At 41.0% G+C, this 15,828-nt stretch overlaps 1 protein-coding gene across 1 annotated transcript in view; it reads right to left on the bottom strand.

Moving 5' to 3' along the window:
* Nucleotides 1–12,234, bottom strand: part of sh2d5 (SH2 domain containing 5) — a 91,461-nt gene extending 79,227 nt beyond the window's left edge. The window contains exons 1-3 of the mRNA XM_072586757.1: nt 11,900–12,234; nt 7,829–7,909; nt 3,800–3,874 (exon numbers count right to left, since the gene is read on the bottom strand). Of these exons, the coding sequence (XP_072442858.1) occupies nt 3,800–3,874; nt 7,829–7,909; nt 11,900–11,956 (213 nt within the window). The 5' untranslated portion in view covers nt 11,957–12,234. The remainder of the gene's footprint in view (nt 1–3,799; nt 3,875–7,828; nt 7,910–11,899) is intronic.
* Between the last annotated feature and the right edge of the window lie 3,594 nt (nt 12,235–15,828).

A 15,828-nucleotide genomic window follows, 5' to 3' on the forward strand; every position in this document is an offset into this window, starting at 1 on the left:
TCGACTTGATTAAAAGCATGATCACAAAGACAAATTTTGAGGAGACTGTAAAAGGTGGCGAGAGGAACAGAATGGCAGAGGAACAGTGGAAGAAGTTGAGGTGATTGAAGACAAGGTGACTGATGGCGGGAGGATGGGATGCATAGCAAGACCAGTGGTAGAAAGACCAAGGTCTTAAAGTGGGACAGAAGTTAGGTTTTTAACAGAGAACGAGAAATCTGAATTAAATATATTAGGGTCATTCAACCAGTGTTGGTGAGGATCGGGATGGAAAGTGTGAGTCAGTGTGGGACAGGTTAGGGTAGTGGAGTTTTGAATGATTTAGAGCTTAGAACAAAATTAAGCAGGATTCCTCTTGGAAAAGATGAGGCCGAATGTAACAAAAACAGATTTTGTAGGGTGGGAGATAAGACAAGGATTAAGAAGTGGGTGAAAGTTTTGATGATAGATTTGAAGCGTGGTTCAGTGAAATAGTATATGAGATTACAGTGAATTAAAGCAAAATGGTCTTAGGTTAAGCCACAGAATCTGACAGGAACAGAATAATTCTTACAAGTGTTCATTTATATCAGGCAAGATTTCTGACAGCTTAGAGTGGATGGTGTTTTAGATCTGGGGTTGGATGTTGAATGTTGTCACTATCCAAATGTAGGTTGACATATGCCTCCAGATAACATCATTTAGGTCCAACATGTAAACAAGGAAAACCAGAAAACCAAAGAAGGAATCTTAAAATTCCCTTGAAGTAAGCAAACAGTGGCAAAAGAAGGTGCTTTTTAAGCAATTGTGCTAGGTATTTTTGGACAATTAAGAGTGTACTCAATTCAATGGATCGGTTAATTATGTTTAGTGTGGGACATCATAGAATAATGTGTACAAATGAAATCACAAACTCTTTTGGTGTTTCAACAAAGTTGGTATAGATTCTGTGAAAAGGGCAGGAACTTTATTTTATTCACTTGTGGGATGTCAGCATTGCTGGCTGGCCAGCAATTTTTATTGGATGTCCCTAAATGCCCTTGAGAAGGAGGTGGTGAGCTGCCTTCTTGAACTACTGCAATCCACAGGCTGTAAGGTGACACACAAAACCCTTCGGAAGGGAATTCCAGAATTTTGACCCAGTGACAGTGAAAGAATGGTGATATATTTCCAAGCCAGGATGGTGAGTGGCTTGAAGGGGAGCTTCCAGCTGGTGGTGTTCTCATGGTGTCTGTTGCCCCTGCCTTTCTAGATGGAAATGGTCATGGGTTTGAAAGGTGCTGTCTAAGGATCTTTGGTGAATTTCTTGCCGTGCATCTTGTAAATAGTACACACTGCAGCTACTTAGCATTGGTGGTGGAAGAAGTGGATGCTTGTGGATGTGGTGCCAGTCAAGTGGGCTGCTTTGTTCTGGATAGTATCAATCTTCTTGAGTGTTGATGGAGCTGCACCCATCCAAGTAACTGGGGAGTATTCTATCACACTCCTGACTTGTGCCTTGTATATGGTGGACAGGCTTTGGAGAGTTAAGAGGCGAGTTACGTGCCTCTGACCTGCTCATGTAGTCAATTTTTATGTGGTGAGTCCAGTTGAATTTCTGGTCAATGGTAATCCCAAAGAAGTTGATAGAAGAAGATTCAGTGATGGCAACACCACTGAATGTCATGGGGCATTGGTTAGATTGTCTCTTATTGTCTGCCATTTGTGTGGTGCAAATTTGTTACTTGCTTCTTGCCATTCCAAGCCTGGATATTGTCCAGATCTTGTTGCATTTGAACATGGACTGTCTCAGTATCTGTTGAGTCATGAATAGTGCTGAAAATTATGCAATCATTGGAAAATATCCCCACTTCTAATCTTATGAATCAAGGGAAGGTCATTAATGAAGCAGCTGAAGATGGTTGGGCCTGGGTCACTACCCTCAGGAACTCCTGCAGAGATTTCATGGAGCTGAAATGACTGATTTCCAACAACCACAACTGTCTTCCTATGTGCCAGGTATGACTCCAACCAGTAGTGAATTTGCCCCCGATAACCACTGATCCCAGTTTTGCTAAGGCTCCTTGCTGCCAAACTCAGTCAAATGCAGCTTTGATTAATGTCAAGGTCTGTCACTCTCACCTCACCTGAGGAATTTAGCTCTTTTGTCTATGTCTGATCCAAGGCTGTGGTGAGATCAGGAGCTGAGTGGCTCTGGCAGAACACAAACTGGGCATCACTGAGAAGGTTGTTGTTGAGCAGGTGCTGCTTGGTCGCACTGTTGATGACACCTTCCATCTCTTCACGGGTGATCGAGAGTAGAATGTTGGGGCGGTAATTGGCCAGATTAGATTTGTCCTCCTTTTTGTACACAGGACATACCTGGGGAGTTTTCCAACTTGTTGGGTAGATTCCAGTGTTGTAACTATACTGGAAAAGCTTTGCTAGGGTGCAGCAAGTTTTGGAGCCCGAGTCTTCAGCACAATTGCCGAAATGTTGTCAGGACCCACAGCCTTTGCAGTATTCTGTACCTCCAACCATTTATTGATATTATGTGGAGTGAATCAATTTGGCATAAGACACAAATTGGCTCCAGCATCTGTGGTAATGGAGACGACTGGAGAAGGCTGAGGTAGATAATCCATTTAGCATTTCTGGCTGAAGATTGCTGTGAATGCTTCAGCATTATCTTATGCAATTATGGTTAGGATCTTAAGTCATTCAGTTCTTTAATTTTCCACCACTATTCACAACTGGATGTGACAGGACTACAGAGCTTGTACCTGGTCAGACAGCATCCATGGAGAGACAGCAAACTCTGTCTCCATGGATGCTGTCTGATCAACTGTGATCTCCAGCATTTGTTGTTTTCATTACAGTTTCCATAATCTGCAGTAATTCGCTCTTAAAGAGCTTAGATCTCGGAGTTGTGGGATTTCTTAGTTCTGTCTATCACTTGCTGCTTATTCTGTTTGGCATGCAATTAGTCCTATTTGGTAGCTTCACCAGGTTGATATATCATTTTTGAGTATGCCAGGTACTGCTCCTGGCATGCTCTCCTGCATTCTCCATTAAGTTAGCTGAATGGAATTATAGGCAAGGTGAGTACATAGCTGGGTTAGCAAACATTTGGGTCGGGTAAGTTGGTTGTGTGGTCATTAGTTCACAGGAAGAAAAATTTGGGGAGCTGGAGTTGTGCTTCAGCGGAGATGAAACTTGTGATAGTTGGAAGATGGTGAAAATGAGGGACAAACTAAAATGTCATATAGATTCCGAGCTTGAGTGAGGATGACGTTGGGAAGGAGAGAGGAAGTAGACACTTAGTTCCAATTTTAAGAAGTAATGGTATACAATTGAGGAGCTGATCTGTTGGAGTTATATGCTCTGAAGCCATAAGTAATTCCTAAAATCATAAATACAACACTATCATTGATAGGCAAAGCTAATGAGGCAGAGTCAATGATTGGCAGCATATCCCCCATAACTTGACTGTGCTGAATTTTTTAACTGCAGCCTCTAATATGCATCAACATTCACCATGCCAGACAATTTTCATTATCTGCAGTTGACCAATTTGACAATTATTTATGAGAAAGCTTTTTATTAGATGATCATACTTCAACATAAATTACTGCCTTAAGGAGAGAAAGCAAAAAGAGGGTAGGTTGGAGAAATGGAATGAGGAAGAGGAAAAAAAAAGTTCAAAGGTATTACCAAATACTATTTATGAATTTTGTATTTCATTAAATTTGACTTCAGTAGCCATTTTGTCAAGCTTTCCAGTCATAATAAAGTGAATGAGTTGTACAACTTGAATTATAAATGGGTCTCTTCACTGTACCTCTTTATTTTCATTGTACATCTTTACTCCTTGTGATGAGAATTTTAGTATTACTGCCATTTTTCGAGGAAGATTCTACAAGAAAATAAAAGCACATGTCAGATGACGTGAGATATAACTTAAGTGCCTTTTAAGAACCGAAACAGATTGAAATTCTAACAAAATGATTAATTCCTCTCTGAAATCATAAGAAGAATTTCAAAAACAAGCATTTTAAATATGCATCATCTACAGCATTAAGTTTTCTACATTACTTTTGTAATATCACGAGACCATGACATTTTCTAAACAGCCTGTCACGGATGTTATGACACACCTCTGGAGCAAGTGAGATTTGAACCTGGAGCTCCTTGACCAGAAGTAGGGACATTACCACCATGCTTCTAAGGACCCTTAGAATCACGATTTTATGGATCTTTTTTCATCAACCTGCTCAGGTGTTTTATGAAACACCTGATAGAAATCAGGGAGAAGGTCTGTGATACAATTAAATAAATTAGCGTAAACAGAGAAGAGGCTCTGAGTGTGTGCTGTGGCAGGGCTAAAAGTTGATAAATATCCAGGGCCTGATGATATGTATCCCAGGTCTTTGAGTGAGGTAAGGGGGGAAATAAGGGTGCTTATAAAAGTTTCAATTCCTGTCTGGCCACAAGAGAGGTGCTGGAGGACAGCCAATGTAATACCATCATTCAAAAAGGGAGCAAGGTATAAATCAGGAAAATGTAGGCCAGACAGTCTAAACTCGGTAGTTGGGAAATTACTGGAAGTGATTCTGAGGGACAGAATTAATCAGTACTTGGAAAGGTGAGGATTAATCAAGAATAGTCTGCATGGTTATGTTAGTTGAGGTTATGTCTGACCGGCTTGACTGATTTTTCCAAAGAAGTGACCACATTTGCAGAGGAGGGCAATGCTTTTGATGTAGTGTACTTGGACATCAGCAAGGCTTTGGATAAGGCCAGCATAGGAGACTGATAGCAAAGATAAGAGCCCAATTATCCAATTTTCCAAGCTGGATCCACAGTTGGCTGGAATGGCAGGAAGCACAGAGGGTGATAATTGAGGAATGTTTTTCTGACTGGAAGTCTCTATCCCTTGAGATCCCATACGGGGTCAGTGTTGAGGACCTTGCTGTTTGTGGCTTAAATACATGATTTAGATTGAATGTAGGAGGATTGATCAGTAAATTCATAGGTGATACAAAATTCGGAGTGGTAGTAAATAGTGAGGAGAAGAGCCTTAGAATACAGGAGGATATACACAGGCTAGTCAAACGGGTTGATCAGTGGCAAATGGACTTCAATCTGGATGAGTGTGAGATGATTGGTCAGAACAAACAAGGCAAGGGAATAGATAATGAATTTTAGGACCCTGGGAAGCACTGAGGATCAAAGGAACCTTGGTGTGCATGTACACTGGTCCCTTAAGGTATCAGGGCAAGTAGATAAAGTGGTTAAGAAGGCAAATGGTCGGCATACTTGCCTGCCTTATTAGCGGAGACATAGAATTTAAGAGCAGGAATGTTATGCTGGGACTGTATAAAATGTTGTTTAGGCCACAGCTGGTAGTTTTGGAATCCACACTATAGGAGGGATGTGATTGCATTGGAGAGGACGCAAGGAAGATTTACAAGGATGTTACTGTGCTTGAAGCGGTTTAATTATGAAGAGAGTTTGAATAGACTGGGGTTGTTTTTCCTAGAGCAGTGGAGTTTAAGAGGGGACATGATTGAGATGTAAAAAACTATGAGGGGCATAGATAGGGTAGTCAGGAAGAAGACTTTCCCCTTGGGGGAGTCAATGAGCAGGGGGCTTAGGTTTCAGATAAGGGGCAGGAGGTTTAAAGAGAATGTGAGGGAAGCTTTTTTTTTTAATACCCAGAGATTAATGGGAAACTGGAACTCATTGCCTGCAAATGTGGTTGAGTCAGAAACCCTCAAAACTTAAGAAGTACTTACAGGTGCATGAAATAACTCTACAGAGGCCAGTATCCCATCACCAAGTCACACTTTATTTACATGTGCATAGTACTTGACACTGGTCCGGTTTCCTCAGAGCCAGCTCTCGGAGTGAACAGAATTTCTGACATTCTGTTTATATTTGGTCAGCCAGGGCTCCCCAATTGGAGTAGGTTAGCATTCTCAATCAGGGAACTCAAATTCTATGAGAAACACCTGCCTTACCTTGTTACAATCACAACAGTGCAATGGCGATGCCAAGGTATACAATGCCATGGAGCAAGTACTAGAAAATATGGTTAGAATAGTTAGGTTGTTGTTTTTGAGTGGAGCAGACATGATGGGATGAAGACCCTTTTTCTGAGTTGTAGATCTGTATGGCTGTATGACCTCTGGCGTAGATGGTACTCAAGCCAGGCATTTTGGTCCAGAAGTATGGATACTACCACCACACCACCAGAAGCCTACAATTTTTTAAAATAGACCTTATTTTTCTAATTAACATATTCAGAAATGTTTTTACACATTTCTTTGCCAAGTAGGTATTGAACACAGACTTCCCAACCTAGAGGTAGGGACACTACCACTGTGTCACAAGAGGGCTTTTTACAAGAGCCCTATATAAGATAATTAGTGTGCAACTAACGCCTGGCACCTGGAACCATTTTACTAGAAAACTTGGCCACATTAAATAAACAGATAGTCAAAACAGCAGGAAAAAAGTGCATATTTTTCATAAGCATAACTATGATTTCCATTGCAATTATGAAACCCACAGACCACGACTGAATAGAATAATCTAGATTAATGGAAATGATTACGATCATCTTTTTTTTTACAAGCATCTCAACTGCTTAACAATATAATTTCATATGAAGCAATTGTTTATCATGCTACTTTTCACCACTTTTTAAGTTGACCTTAATATCGTTTTTTGATTCCACTTAATAATAGCACTGGGATCTATGGACAAGATAAAAATGTTTGGTCCAAACACATCCCATTTTGTAGGTTAGAAGGACAATGTTGCAACTTAAACGTGATGAGTTCAACATTATGATAATTCAAAATATCCAGCATTTGGATTCGGTCACCAAATATTCTTGAATTAAAAGTTACATTTTTATTAATACTATATACTAAATTTGACCATTTAGTTAACTTCCATCTAAAGATTTTTTAACTCTATCACCTATATCTCCAGGGCCTTCTGCTCCTGAATACCTAAAATTATCCCCTTTATTTTATCCTCTCCAACTTTTCCTACCAAAATTAATCACTTCACACTTGTCTGCATTAACTTTCATTTGTCACTTATCCACACATGCCTCCTACCTGTTTGTCATTTTGAAGTTAACAGAGTTTTTTAAAGTTAAGATATACTTGTGTTCTAATGGTGAAACTAACGCAACTATTGTATTCCACCTGACATAAAATTTTCAAACATCAGAGTTACAGCTAATAAGAGATAGTTAAAAAAAAGTTCAATTGGAAAACACAAACCTATGTTACTACTTTGAAGCTTAGCTTCAACTGTGCTTCCACGTTCCAAGTATTTTTCTGCTTTGAAACATATGCGGTTTAGTGGTTTGTTCAGATCTTCATTTAGCTATTTCTATAGCTCCAGATGTTGTCTAATTCGATTCTCACCAATACGTTTTTCAATTTAATCTATTTTAATGCTAGTCATTTTATGTTCTCCCTTCATAGCAGTGGAATATATCCAGCTGCATTTTCACCCTTAGCGTCCCATATTTCACTATTTTAGACTATTGTAAAACATCTTTTATCCATAAAGGATCTGCTGTCTCTTATGTCTCTCTCCAATCACAGGATACTACTCCTAATTAAATGAATCTGGAGGTTTTAAACCTCCACTATTGTAACGAGAAGCCTATGTGTTGATCAATCTTCACGTATCATTAGGTTTAACTGTTCCCTTTCCTAGTTTGAATGTTATCCTATTGCTATGATTTAGTTTATTAGGAATTGTCCACCAGTTAATGGACCAGCGACTGACTTTAAGAACAGTCCCTCGGAGACAACTTTTGGCGACAACATGCAATCTTTACCTTCAGAATATGAAGCTGTTGATGGATCCGCCATGTCTTTTCATCAAGATCTTGATCCTCCACTGTAAAGGAACCTACATACTGCAGGAATAATTCCACAGATAAACTACAGCTCTCACAACATAGACTTAAAATATTACTCAATATTTGTTCCCAAAACTCTGCATTGATCCAATGATTAGTAATTCATTTTTTTGATTATGTGAAGTTTTAACTGTGAACTATATTCTAATTGAAAAGGATATACCAACGCATGCCTTCCTGATACTGGATTAGAGTGGTGCTGGAAAAACACAGCAGTTCAGGCAGCATCCGATGAGCAGGGAAATCGATGTTTCGGGCAAAAGCCCTTCATCAGGAAAGATGAAGGACTTTTGCCCTTCCTGATAAAGAACTTTTGCCCGAAACGTCGATTTTCCTGCTCCTCGGATGCTACTTGAACTGCTGTGGTTTTCCAGCACCACTCGAATCCACAATCTGGTTTCCAACATCTGCAGTCATTGTTTTTACCATGCCTTCCTGATCGTTTTGCAGTGTAACTGGTTACTCAGTCGAAGCGCTGAGAAGTAACATGGCTGATTTACCATCCTAAAGATAAACAATTATACCTCCACAGACTTCTCCTCAACAATCCAACTGAGATTAGGAGTTTACAACCTGGGAATCACTGATGCAATCCCACATCCTATTAATCAAGCACTCTGCATCTCAAAGTTTATTTCTAACTGTGTAAGGATAAAACTCTCAATTCCTCAATGGCCCTTTGCAAACTCTCAATCCACTAAAATCCATCTTGCTTAAGCACACAGAGATGCGTTTTGTTTCAATTAGTTTAGCACCACTGAATAATGGATCACATTCATGTCAATCTTTAAATTAAGCCCACAGAATCATTATCATCTACCAAATTTCAAAATGAGAAAAAAAATGGTGGCTTGAAAATGTAAATCTAAAATCTTTTTGTCATTGACATAAACATTCTGCAAGTTACACTACTTGTGTTACCAAAGCCTCTTGTCTCATCTACCTGAAATCAATGTCTCTAGTTCTGAATCATTCACCAATAGTGACAGTTTCTCTCTATATACTCTGTCTCGTCTCATGATTTTGAACATCTCCAACTAACTTCCTCTCAACTTTTTCTTCTCCAAGGAGAATAACCCCAGCTTCTCCAATTTCAACGTAATTGCAGTTCCTCATTCCTCGAACCATTCTCATTAACCTTTTCTGCACTCTTTTTAACGCCTTCAAATCTTTTTTGAGGTATGGTGCCCAGAAATTGACACACCAATCCAGTTGAGGCTGAATTGCGTTTTAGTCAGGTTTATCATAATCTGATAGCTTTTGTGCTCTCAGCCCTACTTATAAAGGCCTGTTCATTTTGTTGATGTTCTCAACCTACCCCGCTACCCTTGATAATTGTGCACATATATCTCCAGGGCCTTCTGCTCCTGAACACCCTAAAATTATCCCCTTTATTTTCTCTTCTCCAACTTTTCCTACCAGAATGAATCACTGCACACTTACCTGCATTAAGTTTCATTTGCCACTTATCTACCCACTCCTCCAACCTGTCTGTCATTTTGAAGTTTAATGTTATCCTCTTCACAGTGCACAATACTTCCAAGATTGGTGCCATCTGCGAATTGTTTAATTGGCCCTGTATACCAAATGTCTAGTTCAGAGGTCCTAATACTGATACAAGCGAACTCCACCATAAACCTTCCTCAGGTTCAATAAAACAAAAATTCGCCACTACTCACTCATTAAAAAAAGTAAACCTGACTAATTTGCCAGCGCAGGCCCAAGCACACTGAGGTCAATTGTTCCGACTGGGATCAGCAGAGATCGGAAACTGAATCATGACAATGTCTCAAAAGGAAAATAAAGTGCTGTAACACAGAGGGTGCTGAAGGATCTTTTAATGTGTATTGTAAAGACTCTTTCCAGTTCTTTCCCTCTTTGGAAGCGCTAAGGCTAGTTGCAAGGTCTGCTCTCCCTAAGCTTAAAGGATATGAAATATCTACTCAGAGTTTTGAACCTTTTCTGTTTCAAACAGGGAGCAGGTTTTGCTACATTCCCAACCGTAGGAAATTTAAATATATGATACTTTAAAATTTTGGGCAAGTGGGAGGACCATAATGAATAAAGGGAACAGAGAAAAAAATGCATGCGAGGTGAATATATTGGAGAGGCTTGTATTGTTTTCCTTCTGGAGAGAAGGTGGAGAAGAGAGCTGCAATCTGAATAGAGTAATTGTTCCTGTTGACAGAAGGGTCGAGAACCAGAGGACACTGATTTGAAATTAATGGCAAAAGAACCAACTGCTATGTAAAGAAAATCCTTCCGGGCCTTGAGTGGTTGCTGTCTGGAATGCATAGCCTGACAGTGTGGTACAGTAAGATGCCAAATCTCATTTTTGAAAGAGAATTGTCTAAGCAACTGAAGAGAAAAAGTATGCAGGCAAAAGATTGGGGTATGGAGCTAGCTAAGTTGCTGTTCCAGACAGGATAGATACAATGGCTCAAAGGCCACCTCTGCTATCACCACTCTATGGATTTTGTTGCTGTTGTACAGGGATCCTATCATTTGTGCATAGCACTTAGCCTTGCAAATAGTAGGAGCTGAAAAGGTTAAAGGAGCTAACTGAAGAGAGTTAAAAATCACACAACACCAGGTTATAGTCCAACAGGTTTATTTGGAAGCACTAGCTTTCGGAGCGCTGCTCCTTCTGGTGGTTGTGGAGCGGTGCTCCAAAAGCTAGTGCTTCCAAATAAACCTGTTGGACTATAACCTGGTGTTGTGTGATTTTTAACTTTGTCCAACCCAGTTGAGCACCGGCTCCTCTGAATCATAACTGAAGATAAAGGAGGTAGGTTTTGAAGAGGCAGTTGAAGGTGAGATAGGATGCATGGATAGACCCATGGATTGGGAAGCAAGTTTATTATGATAACATCCATCTTAATGTTCACCCTATTTATCTTACTCCAATACAGCCAAAATAAAATAATATAAAGGATACGCATGAGAAATTGGAGCTCCTTTCAGTAGGGGATCAACAGGAATGGTCAAAATAAGGAAGGTTTTTGAAAAGTTAACTGGGAAAAGAATTTCTGTTAATGGCAAGTTGGTAATTGAAGGACATGAATTTAACTTTTAAAAACAAAATAAAGGGCAAGGTTTGACTATTAATTGACCCATCAGAAATAATGGTAAAAACAGATTCCATAATAGCTTTAAAGACGGAGTGATAAATACATAAGCACTAAAATTTGAATGGCTGAGGAAGAAACTGCGGTCAGTAACTCAGCACACAGCATTTTTGGAACAGCTGTCTGTTACAAAATGTTGATTCCACTTATTCCTGTTGCAGTCGAAACATCACCAACGTCCGATTTTAACTGATTTGATGTGACACGGGTGGGATCTGACTAAAATGCATAAATGCCATCTTCAATAGTGGGGGAAATTCTCTATTTTAAGTAGCATTGTGCCCTCCCAGAGATATCTGGCCACTGAACTCTGGAAATGTGATTAATCCTAAAGAGCCTTCCCAACAGTTTCCAGTAGCAATTCCCTTATTTTTCTTGGTAACCGGATAGTTTTCCATCACAAACACGTCATTCTTTCTTTTAGAGCTGGAAAACTGTTCATGCTTTTCCTCTGAGTCGCAGGATGTGAGTAACGTGCAGTAGGGAGGACGGTATGTTGTAAGATATGAAACATTCATGACATGTCGCGACTTAAAATCGGGTGGGGGGCGGCGGGGAACATAATACGCCAGAAGACAGACCTGAGCAAATCCACAAACCCCACCCCCCAAATCTAAGAAGGGTCCTCACTTTGCCTAATACATTGAATTGTTTTTTTTTACACGACAGCAGGAAGTGTCAGTAATTTCTTTAAAAATATATAGACATGTATCAAGTTCATACCGAGTACAGCCGCTGCCCTGATGGGCAGCACATTGCAAATTCAACAATTGCATTGCTCACCCCACAGCCTGATGCAGCGCCAGCAGAAGCAATGCAGTTCAGCTAAGCCAGGCTCTGTGAACAGGCTCCAGCTTACCTCCACGAACTTGGTCCGGCTCCTGGATTTCTTGTCTGGAGAGCGGTTCTTGGCCATCACGGCAGAGACGGTGTCAGCAACTGATGACACGGAGCTGTGAATGTGGTAGTAAGTTTTAGGCGGAGGGGCTGGGGATGCTTGATGCCAACACTGGGCAAAGGCTCACCTGGGTCCTCCTCTCGCTATCTCTCTGTGTTGACATCAGGGCTGGGAGAGGCGTGCGTAGTGGGCCGGAAATGCTTCTCTTTTATGCCAGTGTTCTGTACACAGCTCCGGGGGGGGGAGGAGGAGGGGGCTTCACCGGGACTGGACCCTCACTCGAAGCTCCGATATTGCGCAGAAAGTTTCGTCTCCAGTTCTCGGAAATTTGATCGTTCCGTTACCGGGAATTGTTGGTCCAAATATTTTTTGGTTAAATAAAAACACACGAGTATCAATTCGACTAGCGCCTCGTGGAATGTTTGTCAGTAACAAGCTAACATTAGGATTCCCTTAAAGACTGAAAGGAGTTAGCCTCGTTCTCTCCAAAGCTTTCATCAATGACATTTTTTGAGGACTGAGTTTTCGTATTTCGGCAATTTTAATGATATCTTTTTTAAAAAATATTTAATTAGCTGTTACCGTACGTTTTGCTTCCGCACCGATGGTTCCTTACGTTCGTCTTTGCAAATGTCTTTAATTTTTTTCAATGCTACTGCTGCTCTAAATTGTCCTCTCGAGTCTCTTAAATGGTTCCTGCCCACTATTCCTTCAATCCTCACTTTACACTTACCTCTCTCACTTTTTGTAAATGCCTCAAGATTGCCTTTCTTAGCTGCTGTTCTCACGGGTTCCATTATTTAAAATTCATCCGTAACTTCACATAAACACTCCTTTTGCATTTACCTCAGCTCCTTCTTTTACGTTTCTAGTCACCTGATGGAGGAGCGTCGCTCCGAAAGCTAGTGCTTCCAATTAAACCCGTTGGACTATAACCTGGTGTTGTGTGATTTTTTTAACTTTGGACACCCCAGTCCAACACCGGCATCTCCAAATCTTGATTTCTCAGTCGCTCAAAATTTCTAATGGTATAGTAAATATGGTCTTCATGACCTGTCCATTTGGAAACTCATAGGTTGTTAGGAACACTGTAGGTCGTTCACTCCCTTGAATCTTTTCCGTCATTCAGTTAAATCATGAATGGTCTTTATTTTAACCCATTTTCCCTGAATCCAAAAGCTTGGCCTTAATTGGGATGTTCACATAAGATCAAGGCAGCAAAGTTTTCAAAGCATAGGTCTTATACTTCAAAACTCACAGCTAAGGACTGTGCCTTCGCTGCGCCCATCCCTGGGTAACAGGTGGGCAAAAACAATGACTGCAGATGCTGGAAACCAGGTTGTGGATTAGTGGTGCTGGAAGAGCACAGCAGTTCAGGCAGCATCCGAGGAGCAGTAAAATCAACGTTTCGGGCAAAAGCCCTTCACCAGGAACACAGGTGGTCCTGCAAACCCAGCAGATTGATATCAGACCCCATGAAATCTTATGGCATCAGGTTATACAAGGAAAGTTGCTTACCATTGCCACTGTCTTACTCACCCCTTCCCCCACAGCTGATAATCTGAACAACACATGGAGGCAACACCAAGGGCAGCAAGAGCCCATTGTGTACTTTGGGTTGGGACTCAGTGTCTACCTGGAGAAAATGAGGACTGCAGATGCTGGAGATCAAAGTCGAAGAGTGTGGTGCAAGTCAGGCAGCATCTGAGGAGCAGGGGAATTGACGTTTCAAGCATAAGCTCTTCATCAGGTTTATGCTTGAATTGTCGACTTTCCTACTGCTCGGATGCTGCCTGACTGGCTGTGCTTTTCCAGCACCACACTCTAGTGTCTACTGCCAAGAGTGGCTCAATAACATCATTACTGAACAGATTGGCCAAGTCCTGAGACCATCACTGCTAGACTAAATCTGCAACAAGTGATAAGGAAACCAAATCTCCTAGACATTGCAACACAATCAGCAGGAGTGATTGGAACCAGTACAAGTGACTACTGCATAGTCCATGTGAAGGCAGAGACCTGTCTGGTTCAATGAAGAATTCAGGAGAGCATTGCAGGAGCGTATCAGGTGCGCATGCAAAATGCATGGTAACAGCTAATTATATACTTTTAAAAATGAGGGGTCAATTTATTTAAGCAATAAATTTGACACTTTTTGTGTGTCAAACAGTAGAAGCAACTTGTAATAGACAGAGCTAAGCAAATGTTTCCATAACCGATAGATCAGATCTAAGCTTTGAAGTCCTGCTGTTTGCAACATGACTGGTGATGGATAATCAAATGAAACTTAAGAAGGAGACTCTGTATATATCCCCATTCTCAATCTTCTCCTCTGTTTTTGGTTGCACTTCAGTCCCACGCTCCTGATCTTTGGACACCCGGTGCAGAGGGGGGAACGGTTGGTCAGAGGATCGTCTTGTAGGTCTGCTCCTGGGCCTGGCCAAACTGGCCATAAACAGGTTCAGGCACCAGGCCGTGGAGGGGGTCGTTAGGGCCGATTGCCTGCCCCTCTTCCACAGTTAGGTTAGAGCCCGGGTGTCTCTGGAGAAGGAACATGTGGTGTCTACCAACACTCTGGAGTTGTTCAGGGAGAGGTGGGCACCATAGGGAATGGAGTGTTTTATTTTCCCCTCCAACTCTATTTTGATTTAATCTCTGCCCTCCCCTCCACTTTTTTGATCACACAGCATTGCCCTTTGATGAGAAGGGCTGCCCTTCACTGGCCACGCTGGTGTTTCCTTTCTTCCTGGTAGTGGAAGATGAATAAAGATTTGTACACCTATTGTCTTTCACTGTGTCTCACACCTGCACACACACGACATGGTGCTGGGGCAAATATAAGCACCACCGCAGTTAGTGTGGGGAATTGGGAAAAAAAAAGAGAAAAAAAAATCCCCGTTCTCAGTGACGAGACAGCCCAGCACATCAATGCAAAGGTCAAAGCTGAAGAAATATTGAGTAATCTCAGACTCCTTCTGAGGTCAACAGATGGCAATCTTCAGCCAATATGATTCACTCTACTTGACACTGAATTAGCTGAAGGTACTGGATACTGCTGTGACATCTGGATTATATGAGGCTATGGGCCCTGACAACATTCCATCAATAGTACTGAAGATTGCATACTGTCCTACCCATGCCCTTGGTTGAGCTGTTCCAATACAGCTACAGCACTGGCATCTACTCAACAATTAGAAAGATTGGCCAAGTTTTTCCTAACAGCAAAAAGACCAGAAAAATCAAAACCAACCAATTCCTGCTCTATCAGCCCTCTCTATGAAATCTGAAAAGTACTGCAAGCAATGCTATATAGTGACATTTACTCAAAAATAGTCATAATGTTGCTCAGTTTGTGATCCACCAAGCCCTACACAGTCTTGGTCCAAAGATGAACGAAAGAGCTGAACTCAAGAAGTAAGGTGAGAGTGACTGCCTTTGACATCAAGGCAACATTTAATCAGGGCATGAAGGAAACCAGGCAAAATTGAAGTTAATGGGAATCTGTTTCAAAATGTCTCACCAATTTTAGTCACAGAGAACACAATGGAAGATGGTTATGATTGTTCAAGACCAATCATCTCTCAGTACATCACTGCAGGGTCGTGTCTTAAGCCCAACCATCTTTGCATATCTTTCTAGTGATGTCCAGAACCCATGAAAGAATTTTTAAGAGTCTGATTAATTTATTAATCTTACTGTTGTCACACTATGCTGGAAGTCTGAAATAAAAACATAAAATGCTAAAAGTACTCAGGTCGGACAAGATCTGTGGAAAGAGAAGCATAATTAATATTTAAGGTTGGTGACCTCTCATCAGAACTGTAAAACTGTTAGACATAACTGAGACAGAGGATTAAAATTACTAACCGCATTCCCATTCTGAGCTGTAT

The sequence above is a fragment of the Chiloscyllium punctatum genome, chromosome 16, assembly GCF_047496795.1.
Source record: "Chiloscyllium punctatum isolate Juve2018m chromosome 16, sChiPun1.3, whole genome shotgun sequence".
Classification (NCBI taxonomy): domain Eukaryota; kingdom Metazoa; phylum Chordata; class Chondrichthyes; order Orectolobiformes; family Hemiscylliidae; genus Chiloscyllium; species Chiloscyllium punctatum.